General features: G+C 28.0%; 2 protein-coding genes across 2 annotated transcripts in view; one reads left to right on the top strand and one right to left on the bottom strand.

Annotated features, from left to right (window-relative positions):
• Positions 1 to 14,157, top strand: part of LOC135931674 (uncharacterized) — a 29,399-nt gene extending 15,242 nt beyond the window's left edge. The window contains exons 7-13 of the mRNA XM_065468938.1: positions 6,018 to 6,326; positions 6,832 to 6,903; positions 7,678 to 7,849; positions 8,298 to 8,677; positions 10,472 to 10,715; positions 11,731 to 12,476; positions 13,879 to 14,157. Of these exons, the coding sequence (XP_065325010.1) occupies positions 6,018 to 6,326; positions 6,832 to 6,903; positions 7,678 to 7,849; positions 8,298 to 8,677; positions 10,472 to 10,715; positions 11,731 to 12,476; positions 13,879 to 14,019 (2,064 nt within the window). The 3' untranslated portion in view covers positions 14,020 to 14,157. The remainder of the gene's footprint in view (positions 1 to 6,017; positions 6,327 to 6,831; positions 6,904 to 7,677; positions 7,850 to 8,297; positions 8,678 to 10,471; positions 10,716 to 11,730; positions 12,477 to 13,878) is intronic.
• A 931-nt stretch (positions 14,158 to 15,088) lies between these two features.
• Positions 15,089 to 17,451, bottom strand: LOC135931724 (uncharacterized). Its single transcript, XM_065468999.1, has one exon. The coding sequence runs from the start codon at positions 17,449 to 17,451 to the stop codon at positions 15,196 to 15,198; it is 2,256 nt and encodes a 751-aa protein (XP_065325071.1). The 3' UTR covers positions 15,089 to 15,195.

Genomic DNA, 17,451 nt, shown 5'->3' with positions numbered 1-17,451 from the left:
TGCGTTTCTATAATTGAAAAAGATGAAAGGATTAACGTTCAAAAAAGGTTAATTCTTAATAATTTAAAAGAAATCTATATAAATTTCAAAACTATCTACCCTACTCTTAAAATCGGATTTTCAAAATTCGCCTCATTGCCCCCTAAAAATTGCATAATGCCAGGTTCAAGTGGCACTCACTCGGTTTGTGTCTGCCTAATCCATCAGAATGTTAAGTTGCTAATAATAGGTAGCAATTTAGCAACTTTGACAAAAAATAGGGATTTTGAGATAAAGACTTACAAAGACATAATTCCAAAAAGGATTTGCAATCCTCCACTGCCAGCCTGTTATTTTGGCGAATGTCATGAATGTCCTAGGGACCAAGCATTAAGGGCTAAATTAGAAAATTTATTTATTGCACATGATATATACAGGATAACGTTCAAGCAATTGATAACTGTAGATAGAACCAGTTTAGAGACCCTAACACAAACTGCTGACGAATTTCTTAATTACTTATTTGATAAAATATTTATTTTGATTCGCCATTCTTTTATTACTGAACAACAAAATAGATTCCATCAGAATCTTAAAAACAACTTAGAGTTAGATCATTATTTGGTTATCTGAGATTTTTCTGAAAATTACTCTTTTATACTTCAAGATGAAGTCCAAAGTTATCACTGGGCCACTTCTCAGGTTACCCTACATCCATTTGGTATATATTATAAAGTAAATAATGTATTAAATCATATAAGTTATGTGGCCATATCCGAGTCGCTGGTACATAACACTTGTTTATTTCATTTATTCCAAAAAAAAATGATAAATTTTCTAAAAAATTACTTTTTATCTGAGCCAAAATACATTTATTATTATTCCGATGGGTCCGCTGCGCAATATAAAAATAGGAAATATTTTATAAATTTGTGTTATCATCAAGTGGACTTCGCCATCCCAGCAGAGTGGCATTTTTTTCCTACTGCCCATGGGAAAAATGTTTGCGATGGAATAGGTGGGAACCGTTAAACGCTTGGCTGCGCGGGCCAGTTTACAACGTCCTTATGAAAATCAAATAAATACTCCCTTCGCTGAGGAAAATATTAAAAATATTTATTTTTCCTATACATCCCATAAAGAATACCAAGATGAGCAAGATTTTTAGAGGAACGATTATCAAGAGCTCTTTCAATATCTGGGACTCAAAAAATTCATGCAGTCTGTGTTAATTTATCACAAATAAATACAAAAAAATATTCTAGTGCTATTGAAGTCAAATTAGGAAAAATCCAAAATATAAAGCGAAATGTTAACTAAAGATATTAAAGGGTATGTTCTATGTTTATATGATAATAAATGGTGGTTATCATTTAAAGAAATTTTAATAAAATTATTTTAAATATTTATATTATACGCTTATTATTAATTATTCGATAAATATTATATTATGGAATAAAAAAAATTTCTTAGAATAACTTTTTATGTTAAAATTGATATTTTAAATTTCTTGCGCCATCTAGCGGATTTTTTTAAAATGCGATTTTATCTAATTATTTTTTTTGGCCCCACTCTGAAATTTTATATATGAACAGTTCTTGGTACTCTTTACAAAATATCTGAAATTTGTAAAAAAAAATTTAGTCTAACATTTTAAAAAATTAATTACAAATTTTTAACCGCAATTTAAAAAAAATATTTAAACTAAAAATTAATTTTATTTATCATACGTTCAAGAGTTTACTTAGGGCTATAAAATGAGCCATAATAAATATACATAGTGCATCTAATATAAAAGTTAACTCAATTTTAAAAAATCATTTTTTTCGAAAAATGACCAAGTTGACCCACTTTGAAGCCCTATATCTCCAATTTTGGATTCGTCACTTACAATACTTTATTAACTTTAATACCAAATTTTAACAAAATCTGAGATGGTCGGGTTGTAAAGTGATTGATTTGATATGGAATGACCCAGTATATATAGTTATGAGATTGAATCCCTAGATGCTCCATCATGGGGAATAAATCAGTTTTAGTCTAGTCCGCTATAAGTTGGATTGGGAGGGTGAAAAACACGGATCAATTCAGTTCTTAGTTAAAAACGTTGTAATTTTTGATAGAACTATAATGTCATTTAAAAAAATATATATATTAATTTTATTGCAACTTATTTATTTCAAATTATTCTAAAATATATTTCCTTAAATTATAAAACATTTTTTTAAATTTAGGCCATCAATAATTAAATCTATCATAGATAATTTGTTTTGGAAAAAAGGAAGCTTAGGGCTGTGTCCTGGCGTGTCTTTTTCCTTTTTAGAATTCGAATAGCCTTCTGAATGATGGCCTTAAAAAAAATTAAGAATAAATTCACTTTTGAGCTATATTTTAAAAGGGTATCATCTCTCACAAATAGGGTGTCCTAAATAGAATGCTCTGTTCAATCAAACCTAAAATAAAATTTTTTATGCACCATAAATGTAAAATTTTTATTTTATAATATAAAAGAAATACCATGATTATAATCTGACATCATTGAGCTGAAAACATGTAAAAGATTAATATATAATTATTTATTATTCATTGTTTTAAAACAATTTCTTATCAAATATATAAATAAACTTCTCATTTTTCACACTTGGTCCTTAAATACGCATCACTCTTGCACCTTTTTCGGATACTTCTGGCAAGCCCTACTTATTTAAAATTTCCATGCATATTGATATTTGTTTAATAAATCCTCAAAATAATTTTCTATTAAATTTTGAATGATTATTGCTAATTTTATGATCAAATCATTTATTATGTTTGATTAATGTAAAAATCATTTTTTTACATTTAATTTTTACCTTGCACTTTGAAAAATTTAATTAAATAATTATATCATAATCTCATTTTTAGCTTTCAAAGATTTTGCATGTATATTGACAATAGAGATTTGATTGCTCAAACTAATAAATTATCATCCAAGAGCATTTAAAATATTCGGTGTATGATTTTTATCTGGGGGAATTAGAAATGTTTTTTGAAATAACGTATCAAATAAAATAATTTAACTAATTTAATCCTCTAACAAATGATTTAAAATATTTAAAAACATAATTAATATCATTAGGTTTAAGGAAAGGGACCATTTAGCATCTCCTTTTGTTGGTTATTTTATTTTTTGATATTCTTTTTTCAAGCCCAGCCCATTCAATTTACGAGGTCGGTCTTGAGGGAAATGGAATTGGCATCCTACTATTGTACTATGAAATATATGCTTAATAGCAACTTTCATTGCTGATGATTATTTCCTTTGTAATATGCATGGCAACTATATAATTGTTAAATAATTTAGTGTATTCAAAGAAAGTACCATCCATTAATATGGATGACACTCAAAGAATTTTTAGCAAATCTAGTACCAAAAATTAGAATTTTTTTATTTTTTGTGTTGGGAAATTTCCCATGGAATTTTATATCCATGTTATTTTTTATATTATAGGTCTGAATTTTCTCATCATATTTAATAATACACTTATAAATGCCACGAAAAAACATGCAAGATAGGATCTATCATAAACCATGTTAATAAATCTAAACCAAAGAAAAAGAAAACACATTTTCACGAAAATAACCTCCAATAATACCATGAATTAGAAACAAGAGAGGAAAGCAAAATGACTTTTATTGATGATTCAACCAAACCAAGAATTTCAACATACGATGAAAATATTAAGGAAAAAATTATTAGAGAATCATCTAAAGCTCTGAAGCAATATACAAAATCTATTTCACCTTTTTCAGAAATTAGAAGGACATGATGAGATAATTTTAGACCCATAATAAAATAATACAGATATAGAATTATCTGGGAATTTTTCCAAATGAGAAATGGCAATGATTATTTTTAAGTCAAATAATGATAATAAAATACTCATTTTAGGCACATTTGAATTACTAAAAAAAATATGGAAAAGTGTCATCCATATACATAGATTGCAATTTCTTTTCCCAAATTTATTTAGTTATATATTTGTAATATACAAAGGAAACACGTTGGTAATTCTATATGCATTATTACCTGACAAAAATAACTAATACATATATTGAATTTTTGCAATTGTTAAAGTAATCTTGTGAAGAGAATAATATAATTTTGAATTAAAAATATGCACAATTAGATTTTGATTTAGCAATGAAAGATGATATTAAGCTTATTTCCTGGCACCATAGTCAAAGGGTTCCAAATCTCTCTCAAGACCTGGAGATATTGTTCTTTGGCTAGTTCAAAATATACTACATTTGGAAATTATGAAATCCATACTGATAATTTCTTCTTCCCAATGCCATTATCCCAAATTAAAAGAGGGTATACATATGACTGGTACCATTCGATCAAACCGTCTAAATGGCTGTTGTTGAAAAGCGACCGTAACCTCAAGAAACAGAGGATTTTATTATAAAACTGCCACTAATACTAATATAATCATTGTCATCAAATATGTTCACTTAATATCATCATATGGTTCTTGAGGGGATAAAAATTTTATCAAGGTCTCAAGTATATTTAAAAAAATTAATAAAGGAATGACAAGCGTTGGATTGCATGATCTGCTCGTGGAATGTTATAGAGTAAATATAAACGGTAGATTAAAAAAATGTTTATAAAACTTATAAATTATAAATCGCATATGGCGACAGCATTTTTATTAACAGGTAAGGTTAATAAAAGAAAAATAGTGAGGTCATCAAATGAAACTTTTATAGAAAATAATATCTGAGTTACCTCTGATAATATCAGACATTAGATATTATGTCATTGGTTAGAAGCTTTCAATACTTGAAAAAGTTATATTGATTCATAAAACGAGATATTTATTTATGTTTTAATCGGGAGAGAAATTTTTTAAAATATTTTATAATGAATATTATATATTTTTTTTATACATACATTAGCTCAATTATAGTGTTGTTAAATGGCTCCTTTTGAGCCGATTTTTATAAACGGTCTCAATATTTTAGCTAAAAAAAAATATCGCCTAAGGCTTGAGATTTCGCTAATAAATGTCTAGACCTTTGTGCCATCTATGAGAAAAAATCCTTAGACTTGAGTAAAATATAGAGTTAGCCGTATAAAAATCGGCTCAAATCTAGCCGTTTAACATCACTACTCAATGATATCAAATTAATCATAGTTTTTTTTTACCCATAAATTATGAAATAAAAATCGAAATAAATTTTAAATTTATGATTTACAAAGATATTTTTAAAAAGGTTAAATTCAATATATAAGATAATGAACCAGTAATATAGAAGGAATTAAAACCCAGAAATGGCGAAAAATTAAAATACAATAAATTATACGAAAAGCATATGTTAACCTTATAAACGATTGAATTATATATTTACATTATATGTCAAATTAAATCATTTGGCGTTCTAATGGTTATAAAATAACATGCAATTTGATGATATAAATTTATCATAAGACTTTAAAGGGTTAAGAAATTGCATTAAATTTTTTTTTCCTAGTTTGAACATTTTAACAATTGACTCAAATTAGACAGGTTATAGTTAAAAAATTGAATGATGTTCAGAGCAAGAAATTCGACATTTTGATCCTTCCCAAAAAAGATATCTTGATTATCTTTTGGCTTAACACTGTTATTTTTTAATAAGGCGCCATCCAGGCCGACCCATTAAAATTTTTGCTCATTTATCAAAAATCAGTATTAAGGTCATACACAGATCCTTAAAAATAATTTCAGTGGATATAAGGATACGCAGATCATTGGGGGCTATTTTGCAGAAATTTTTTCGATAGTATATTAAAATTTTTACTAATTATTCAAATTATTTTGCTAATGGCGGTACTAGAGAAGGAGTATTTTTTTAAAAAATAATTTAGGCATTACAATTTTACTACCAATTATTTGTATAATAATTATATTATTTAGAAACGGATAAAGTTTTTATTATGGGAATATTTTAATCGCCCATAGGCAGCGATTTTTATGTAAGTTTTTAATAGTTTATTTCGTTTTTTTCAGGTGGTCAAATTGAGGGGTCTCACATTCCCTTCTCAGCATTTGCCTTCCATCCTCGCTCAACTCTCGTCATCGGAACCGCTACAAAATAGTACGGCCCTGTCTAATTTTATAATTATGGCCTCGGGCTCTGGGTCACGTGATAGGCACGATTTACATTACTACAAACTATTCAAGAAGTCTAGTAGACGCCAAATTGCGGAAAAGATTGATAAGATTGACGACAACAAAAGGAGGGAACCGGGAGAGAGGGGCGCAGACTCCAATGTTGTTTGGTTGGGCGTTTCATCCTTAGGCATTCATTTTTACGAGGTTGAGAAAAAAATACGTCTCTTTCGGTGTAGTTATTAAGCCCTAGGCATAAACCTTAGGGCTGGCTCAAGCTATTCGAAATAAACCTGATTATGCCTGTCAACACAAACATAAAGCGTAGGTTAAGGTGTAGCAGAAGTGATTAACACTCCGTTGTTTAAATTGAAATTTTTTTTAAATCTTAAAAAGATAATATTCAAAAATAAATAAAACTATTTCGCGTTAAATGTTTACCAATTTGTACGTTCCCATTTTAAAAGAAAAATTTGAAACTTTTTCTCTTTATTTAAAATTTACAATAAAACGAAAAGCTTCAATTTATAAACACTATTAAGCCTAAAAATTACATTAAATTCATAGCTATTGCCAAATATTATTTCACTTAGTGAGCCAGACCTCGGGTATTCTTAATATTTAAAATATATAGATCAATCATAATAAATTTATGTATAAATTGTTTCGCCCATAGTTGGAGTTAAATTATTTTATAAAACCATTTTTGTAGGATAATGGTTCACTTCCACGAATACTTTTATCGACATTCAAATGGGGGGATATTGACAAGTTATCTTTTGATGTAAATATCCGTTATTTTTTTTATTATATTTTAACTTTAGAAAGACCTTTTTTTAATATTTTTTTTGTATTGTGGATATTTTTAATAGGAGTCACATATTTCATACGTTTTAGGGATATAATATAAATTAAAGTATCTAAAATTTTCAACACTAATTATATAACTTGTCCATTGAAATTTATAATTTTTATAATATTTAAATCAGTAGCGTTGTTAGATGATCAGAGAGCAACAAATCTCTCCTATCCATAAATTTTTGGAAAATGTAAATTTCTTTTTTTGATAATTTAAAAAATATATTAAAATTTAGACCCATTTTCCTCTCCAAATTAAAAAATATACCAATATTTATTTTAAATAACCAAACAGTTATAATTATTTTAATATATTCAAAATATTTTATATTCTTAATCATATAATAATACTAAATGGGAAATAGTATGTTAGGTGAAACACACTTAAATTTAATGAAGTAAAATTTAATATTTGTTAAGTTCAAGAATCCCTCCAGTATCTCCTTTCTCGTTCCATTTTCCATAAGACAGTTCCAAGAACATTCCAATTATTGCGTTTCTAAAAATTAGATTTTTTTAAATCAAAATAAAAAACTCGCTCAATAAATGTTAAAGTTGAAATAACGCATTTATTTTAAACATATTTTTGATAATATGGCTAATAATAATAATATAAATATTTTTCACAACATAATACAATTATTTCTATAAGATTTAATTTTCTTAACATATTTATTTTTTATTGTCAAAAATTTTATAGAAAGATAAATTTGAAATCAAGCACATCGACAATTTCAAGAAATTCTCTTATTACACTGGGAACGATGAAAGATCAAAATATTTGCTCGATTTATGCAAGTCCACCCACATATTCAACCTTTCTATCAAAAAATTGACCAAGACGCTCTCGGCATTAGAAATAAATAAAAAATGTAAAACAACTTTATACTTCTCTTTCTTTTTTGCAAATATTGTTCTAAAATATAATTGACGTTCTACCACAATATCTTTGATTATGGTTGTTAATATCTCATGTTTGGTCATAAGAATTTTAAATTATCGAAGATATATGGGGGTTTAGACACATGCGATCACAGCTAGTGTTCATTTACGCCAGAAGAATTTTATTAAAATTTATAAGGATGAGTATAGATATTTGTCTGATATTTATGATATCTTTACATTCATATGTCATTTTTTTAGGGTGGATATCCTTTATAAAATTACTTTTAAAAATGCAATAAAATAATGATTTTTAGAAAACCCATTTTTTAAAAAATAATTTGGCATTGCACATATTTATTTTTACTACATTTAAAATTTTTGATTAATTAAATTTTCTTTTTTTCTATAATGTCGGATAAAATTGTTATATAAAAGGCGCGAACTATAACAATCACGTCAGACCCGCGACTCCACTCTTAAACGGTAAAATCGGTAACCTTAATCACATCAAACATATTTTATCAAACCACTCAAACGCCGTCAAAAGTTCCCCGCCGCAAAATAAATCTCATCTAAATTCACCTGCTACGAATAACGACTATCAAAATGGCGCAGCAAAAATAAACGAATTGTCTCCCATAAACTCGCTCAAAAGTGAAGCCCACTTTTTAGTCCTTGATTCGCCGCACGATTCGCAAAAGTCTGATAATATGATAACTATCACTAAACGTAGTGAAAAGTCTGACGCATTTAAACTCGAAGACATCGATGAAATAGAAAATTTCGAGAAAAGCGAAACCAGCAATTCCTCTTTCGTATGTATATATAAAACATTAATATTTTTTTACCCCTTTCTATTTGCCTTGAATCAAGGTCTCTTTTTGTTTGTAGAGTTTTAAGACAATTACTTATAATATTTGTATTTATACTAATGAACTATTCCAGAGTTGTTAACGCTCCTTTTTAAAGGTAGCTAGCTCCCGCTCCTACCTTCTCAAAAGGAGCTAGCTCCCGCTCCCGCTACTACATTTTTAAAAGGAGCTAGCTCCCGCTCCAAGTAATGGAGTGCCACTCCATAACCGCTTCTTTGATTTTCATTTTTTTAGAGGGTATACGGAATAAAATCTTATTTTTTTTATCAAAAAGCTTTATTTATATTAAATTATCTATCAAAATATTTATAACCTTTTATTAGCTTTTAAAAGTAATAAATTTTAAATTAGAATCTATCAAACATCCACGCCTCTCCCCTAAGACCTGTTTTGTAATACTAAATAGGCACTACACAGGAGCACTAAAGGGAAGCAGGGTATTGTATTTTATAAAGATATTTTTTAATTCAGGGAATTTATCAAAAATAGTAATTTTGGTATCATTATTTAAAAAATATTTGTCCATATTATCTTCCTGATGATCAATTTCATGGAATCCAAAAAAATCTTCCAAATTAAGTATTTTAAAAAAAAAATTAATAACTTTTAGATGCTTTTTTAGATTGAAGCTGCTCACTTTTGAAAATTAAATAGTTTTATTTAAACACAAAAGACATATTGCCCGTAATTTGTTTGATCATTTGGATCAACATCTTTTAGAAGTTTAAAATATTTTTTGTATGATGGAAATGGAAATTCGATTTCTTCATCTATGATATCTAAATCCATAATATCTAAAACTATTTTTTATTATATATCTATAAAACGAATATTAATATGACTTACAAGATTTTCCAAAAAATTCAATATAAAAAGGAAAACTTGATGTTTAATATTTAAAATGATTAGATGAAAAACCAATATAAAACTGGGCTAAACATTTAATAATGGATAAATTTAAATTAAATAAAATTTCATTTTTATTGAATTTTAATTAATAAATATTATTAATATTTAAAAAATAATTTAATTTATACATTAAATTTAAAGGAGCGGTGGAGCGGCGCTCCTCCACTCCAGCCCTAAAAGGAGCTAGCTCCTGCTCCCCAATTTTAAAATGTTTTTGAAAAAATGTAGCCTGAACTATTCATTTAAAAGCATGAAGCGTCGTTGACAAAAATCATCTGGTGTCTGAAATTTTCTATAAGTGTAAAATAGCAATTTATAAATAAATTATACGGGAAAATCAAAATTACGTGCACAGCTGTTTTGTATTTATAACATTTAAATGAATGAACCAATCAGTATAAGTTTTATTATACGTCATTGTTTTATAAAGCCCTGTCAAATTCAAATTTTTGAGCTCGGTCCAGCTCGAAATTTTTATCCCTATTCAAAGTTCAATTAGAAAATTTTTACAATAATTTGGGGTATTCTGCTCGCTCTTAAGGCTTTTGACAAGAATGCGCTCTACATTGAGTCACTAGTTGGATTTTTTTCCTGCTTCCCTCAATATATATAATATTTTTTAAAACAAATACCTCAAGATTATAGTGCCATTTTTGGCTAAAAATAATCGAACCCGGCCCGATTTTTTAAGAAAAATTATCTAATCCAGGGGGAATTTTTAGGATTTAATTTTAGATTACGAATCAACCTTTTAAAGGTTATTTAAGAGAGAGCGTCATATTTATAAAGAATATCTTATTTATATATCTTTCATAAATATTACAATAGATTAGCGCGAGCGATAATGAGGCCGAAATTATTAAAACGAATAAATCCGACACATTTTTTCAAAATATCTGTTCTAAACATATCAATGACAATCTCGGAAAAACTATTGATGACGATAGCATAGTAGAAACGGTTAAATTAAATACCGAAACAATAAATCATACAAAATCCTCTCTAATAAATTTTAATAATGACACCTCACAAATATCCATTGCTCCTCTTACATGTTCTCCACTATTATCAAGTACGTATTGTAAGCCAGGCTTGAAAATCGTACTAATTAATTATTTATATAAACTAGAAACTCCTTATTTTGAAATCGAAGTTTAAATAAAGGTGTAAAAAAAATCGAACAGTAGTTTATTAGTATTATCTACAAATAATATTCTAATAATTTTTTTAATATGTCTATATAGTTACTTAATGTTGCATCGCATAAGAAATTATTTACATTGTTGTTGCATTTTGCACTTCTGATCTGATTTAAATGAGTTCATATCAGAATATTATCATTAAGGCCGTGTCATGGTTTCGTCCTATTTTTGAAACTTGGCTAAACAGATTTTGAATTAAGTCACCCTATTTTGATTTGTTTTCTTGTTTACAATAAATAAATATTATTTATTTATATATATTTTCGGTACAAATAACTGATCTCTTATCGGAATCTAAATAGCCTCCTTCTTTCTAGGCGGTTTAGAGGAAGCTATTTAGTCGTCTAAACAGACGACTGCTAAGAAGTAAGGCGGACCAAAACACAGCATAGGGATTTATTTTTTATATAATAAATTCAAGATTGCTTTTTTCTTCTTAAATATTATAATTCCACCTGGAATGCATGTTTTTTCCTTTTAATTGGACTCGCTTATAAAAATAACATTAAAATAAATATTTTATACAATTTTAATAATAAGTCCATAAATAACCAGCTAATAATCCTGCGTTTGTCATTTCGATTTCGTCTCCGGAATCTTATTTGCAAGGTCGCTCAGTTTAAAATTTTTACCATAAATATCTAATACTTTAGTTTGTAAGCGGTCATATCACTCAAGTATTTTATAAGCTATGATAAATTTTTGATTTTATCATAAAATTTATTTACCCCCAAAATACATCTATTCTTTTATTGTAAATATTTCATATCTTAAAAAATTTACCCTAAAATTTTGCCAATCAATCATTATAAGACAGCTGATTAAGATTTTAAAAAGTATTTAACCCCATTTAATTTATATTGAATTTATACATGTCAATCATAGATGCGCATTCTCAGTCAATAAACATTCCTTTAAATACACCCATACCACCGTCAGACGCAAAAAAGGAGGCTCCAGCAATACATTACCATCATGCTCAAGGCTTGCACAATAAATACGTCAAAACCCCAACGCCTTACAATAACAGCCCTTATTTAAATTTCAGTAATACAAAAAATTCTCATTCATTACATTCCAATTATGATTCAAAATCTGCACAATTTTCTAACGACTCCAAAAAGCAATTTGATCATATTACCATGACCAACGATGCTAAAAACGACGTAGCTCCCCTATTCGCCATGTACACCAAAAAATTAGCGGAAATTAATGATCAATCACCACAATTTCATTCCCAATATCTCTGTAATACGTCGAACGAAAACCGCCGCATTAAGCAAAAGCCTCCTCCTCCATCTTACACTGAGGCCATTATGTATAAAAAAGGCTTGATCAGCGAACAAACAGTCTTAAACGAGATGGGTTTGAAAAATGGGGATAGCGGCTTTGAGTTTGAAATAGACAGGGAAAAAAATCCCCACCACACCATGATTATCAACGATGCTAAGAATAGGCTTAAAGAAATGAATAATCTTGTAGATGTGAGGATGATGAATGGTGGTGTATTATTTTCGGATGAGAAGGATACCAAAAAAGATACTGCTGATAGGGTGGTGGTTAAACATAGCAATCCAGCATCGTGTAGTAGAATCAAATCTTTTTCGAGCCATCACAATACTAATTCCACGGTATTTACATACCTATCTCTTAAAATATTTTAATAATCGCTTATTTACTGAAAGATTATAATTTTTTGAAAAATATTGTTCTTTATATTTTATTTACAAAATATCACACTCATTTTATAATAGAAAACTTATTTTGCATAGCATGTTAGACAGTTTAACATAACATTATTTATATGAAGAGAATAAAAACCTTAAATATGAAGGCGCTGTCTAATTGACTCCAATTATAAAACTGCTATATCATAGGGAGTCTTGTGAAACTGTGCCGAATATTTATAACAATATCTATCCACGATAATTATTTTAAAATTGGATTTCATACCAGGCTATCTGTATAACTGTTAAAAATTTTATCCTTTAAATTAAAAAAAGAAATATTTTTTACATCAATCAGAGTATTTTAAAATCTTCTTACGAGTATATAGGGTGATTATTTTATCGATAAAGGTCCAAATAGAACATAGAGATTACACATTTTTTTTCAAATTCTTTGTAACTTTATCAAAAATTCGGGATAAGGTCTAAATCGTTAAAACAATAATTGCTAAAAATTGGGAATCTCGCTATATCTTAGAAAATTTTTAAAATTGATTTGAAATTAATATTAAATGCTAGGGAAGTAAACATTTGTATTTAAATTGAGTTTATCGCTGAGGAAATCGATTATATTTACCCCATTTTAAACGATTTTATTTTTTTAAAAAAAAGCTCAATTTAAATGCAAGTGTTTACTTCCCTAGCATCTATTAATTTTAATTTCAAATTTACTTTAATAACTTTTTAGGAGATATAAGCGAAATTCCCAATTTTGCGATTTAGAAAGAGAAAAATATCAGTGATATCTTATAAAGTATCATTAAAAAAATCAAATATTTCTTGAATATTGTTTAATAAAAATCATTTAAATGTCTGAAATTTTAAGTAATAATATTTTAAAAATTATGTGGTCCGTTTACCTTGCCTTTGTAGGCTTAAATTTGATAACTATAAAAATATTTCATTAAAACGAATAATATTTTTTTAATATTTTAATAAAGAATATAATGACCTTGAATTTATAAAAAAAAAAATTTGATATACAAAATAAAAGGTCATATATTGGTTTAAAAATAATGGTTTTTTTGTAAACATGTTATAATGCTATGGCTTTACCTTAATGTTAAATAGCATTGATTGACATCACTCATTGCGAGTGTTGTCAAAAACCTCTATTTATTTGATTTTATTTAATTAAAAGATGCTTAAATCAAAATTTTCGCAAAAATAATATTGAACTACTCCTTGAGATTTAACCAAAAAAAAATAGGAGACAGAAAGGTTTGGCTTTATTTTGGAAAATTGCATGATTTTGAAGATTGGATTTGGAAACCATATATTATTTATTTATTTTTTTTAAAAAAAGGCTTTTGCCATGACAAAATGGTACTCGTCTACCGATATAAATCACGAGGAAGATATCGAAATTCTACTCAATGAAATAAAATGTTTGAGAGAATTACCGCCACTTATGAAGGCCCTTTTTAAAGAAAAATCTCTTTTTTAACAATTTCGCGTCTTATTATGATTGTTTTTTTTTAATAATAAAAAAACGGAAAATATTGTGATACTATTTTTTTAATACCTTATATAACCTATTTATAAATATTATATATTTTAATTTACAGACTTTATATTTATTAATTTGTATATATTATTTGGTAAATCTCAAAATCACTTTTTAATTTTTTTTAAAGAAAAAAATATGAGACCAAAAGTTTACTTTTTTTTTTGTAAACAGGTCCATTTAAGTAAGATAAAAATTTTATTAGTTTTTATAATAAATTATTTATTAGTTTTATAATAAATTATTTATTAAAGAATATATTTTTCTTCTAAACTATCACTCCAATTTTCGGGATGTTAAGATTGCTTACTTGTTTTTTAAAAAAATTTTATTTTATCATTTAGAAAATTGTAAAAAATCATCTTTTTAATTTTCGAGATACTTAAATTTAAAAGGGTCGATCGTGTTTTAATGATTTCTTTATTTTGGTAAGCAAATAATCTATTAAGATGCATATGTCCATCACATTGGAAATAGGGTGGAATGGAATATAGTATTATAAACTAGGGCTCTATAAATTGAATCGGATGATAAAATGTCCATATTCGAAGTATACAACAAAAGAATATTTTATCGCATATAATCGTTGCCTAATATAAAATTAAAAAATAGCTATTATTAAGATAGACTTTTAGAAAGCTATTTTATTCAGGCATTTCGTAATTGTTTTTTCTTTTAGAGACATGCCATTTTTAATAATCATATTTATGTTTCAAAATGGATACTCACAAGATGTAGAAGAACCCTATTATTTTATCTATTGATTGAACAATTTTATAATTTAGTTTTAGCACATTTTTAACCAGAGTATCACACACAATATAAAAATAATCGATACTGCAATCGCCAGAAAAATTATTTGATTAGTATTGGTTCAATTTAGAAAAGAAATTAATTATGAATATCTCTCATTTCTATTACGAATAATTTAAATTTTTAGTATTTGTAAATTATGAATCTAATAAACGATAACTGTTTGCCCAATCATATTTAATTCTTTATAAGTAAGAGTAAAGTATAATGTTAACCTTATAAACAATATAAATCGATTGAAGCAAAAATGTTTATAAAAAAGATTTATAATAATTCCTTTAACTTTTATTAAAGCACCATGATTTATATTATCAAAAAATAATCCATGTAAAAATTCAATGTTTGGTCCCATAGCTTTAGAATATAGTTGTAATCATCCCAGACAGGTCCAAACATATATTTATTCGTGCCTAGTTGCCTGTAAAAATTCTCTTCGCTATTCGGGAACCTCGTAGATATGTCTTGATCATTTTCTGTAGGAAAAGGTTCGAATGTAAAACGGGAATTCAGTCTTTTTAGCGATAACTTGGAGTAGGCCATCAGGGATCCCGTTACATGTACATCGTCGACCCAAAAATACTTGAGATTTGGCGCGTTGAACATTAATTTGTAGGCAGCATTAGTTGGAAGCAACACCCCCCAGCCCGAACAATATGGCGGGAAAGTACTATTGGCAAAATCATTCTCACTCACATACCATTTGGAAGACTTATCACGTAGAACCGACATTCCGATCCATACATTGCATAACAACATATTGGCGAAAGGGTTTGTATCTAGGGTTTCATAAGCCGCCTCTAAACCCTTGCATGTCGATTGCGCGAATGTGTTATTTATTAAGGTGACTTTAACATCATGAAGATTTTTATCAACAGAAAGAGTTTGTTTTGGATTGGTGAAAGAAGTTAGTAAATCACTGACCCATTCTTTATCTTCTTTTTGTACACCATTGATCATATCTGTTTTTGTTACAGTTGTGTTCGGTGACAATGAATTTAAGAATAGCTTATTCATTAAATGATTAATATCGTCAACATCGAGCGGTGTCGTTTTTAGGTATTTTTCATAATCGTCATAAACGTTTTTTAAATACGTTGCTTTATTAATCAACACATAAAGTTTGAATATATCTATATAAATATCGTCGTCCATCTTTAAAATGTAATCAGCCTTGGGGCATCTACTCACTATCCACTTAAACCCCATAATCATCTTGTAAGTCAAATTTTGGTAAGAGTCGAGAAAATTACCTTGAACAATATCTCTATATTTGCGCGCTTCTATTTTAAGCCTTTTTTGTGTAAAACTGGTTGATTGTTGATATATACTGAAGTTAAATCGAGGTTCCGTAGTTCTTGAGGTACGGGTTATGGTACTAGAATTATGCGACACTGAAAAAGGTTTTAGGGATGTCATTCTCATGTTAAACAACCTTTCTTCATCTTTGACTTCCATAGCATTTAAAGCTGTTAGAAAAACTAGCCTTATATTCATTTCTTCAAATTCCACTTCCCCCCTCAAAGCCTTATATATCGAATCCATTAAGCGTCCTTTATATTCACCATTTGCTAGATAAGTCGATGATTTCGCAGGTTCTTTATTTTTCTTTTTTTTAATATAATTTATGGATCCCCACGATTTCCGAATAGACATACGATTTTCAAAATTAGTAGGAGCCGTATGAATTAGTACGATTAGATTTATAGGTTTCGCTTCCTTTTTAGTTTTAGATCGAACTGATTGAGAATTTTCGCTATTATCATAGGTGCTCGAATCTATGGCGGCATTAAAATTTGGAGAATTCTGTCTCTCATTAGAAAGGGAAGTAATCTTTTTTGTTAAAGGAATATTTGATGAGAAATTATGCGAATCTTTGATCTCCACACTATCAGATGCCCGAATCGCATTTGATACAGGTGTATCGATATTATATCGAGGATAATTAAAATAATCCAAATTTTCCTTGTCTTCGCACTCGGGATAATGTATGTCAATTTTATATTCGAAATTGGGCAAATCGATGACTGGAAATTTTCTGGCTATCATTTTGTAAAAAATTTCGCGATGTTCACGAGAATTGTTTCGGAAATGACGCCATAAAAAATTGCTGGCATATTGAGCATTTAAACTGATGTAGGGATTAGAATTTAAAATACGAGATTGATATTGGGAGCTTGTTAAACGAATACATTGGCTAATCAGCTGTGATGATAGGACTTGATTTAAAATGTCGTGAGATTCCATCCATGTTAAACCTCCAGTGTCGTCGAATAATTTTGGCGTTTTATACCTCGAGCCTTTAGATGAGCCATTACTTTTTTTACGATCGTAAACAATGTTTTTCCTAAAATCGAAAGCGCTCTTAACTTGATTCCATATATTTTTTTTGTAGAATCTTGGATCGGAAGCTAAGGAATTTGTGCTGGAATCAGATCCTATATTCCAATTCGAATCGTACATCAGGAAAAGAAAAGTTAACCCTATTAGTGCGCAGCAGGCTATAAATCTATTTTTCTTTTCCTTCAAGAACGCGAAGAAAAATTTGTAATTATATACCAT

The sequence above is a fragment of the Gordionus sp. m RMFG-2023 genome, chromosome 1, assembly GCF_954871325.1.
Source record: "Gordionus sp. m RMFG-2023 chromosome 1, tfGorSpeb1-WG-v2, whole genome shotgun sequence".
NCBI lineage: Eukaryota > Metazoa > Nematomorpha > Gordioida > Chordodea > Parachordodidae > Gordionus > Gordionus sp. m RMFG-2023.
The sequence above is the reverse complement of the archived record's forward strand: the minus strand, read 5'-3'. Positions and strand labels throughout refer to the sequence as shown.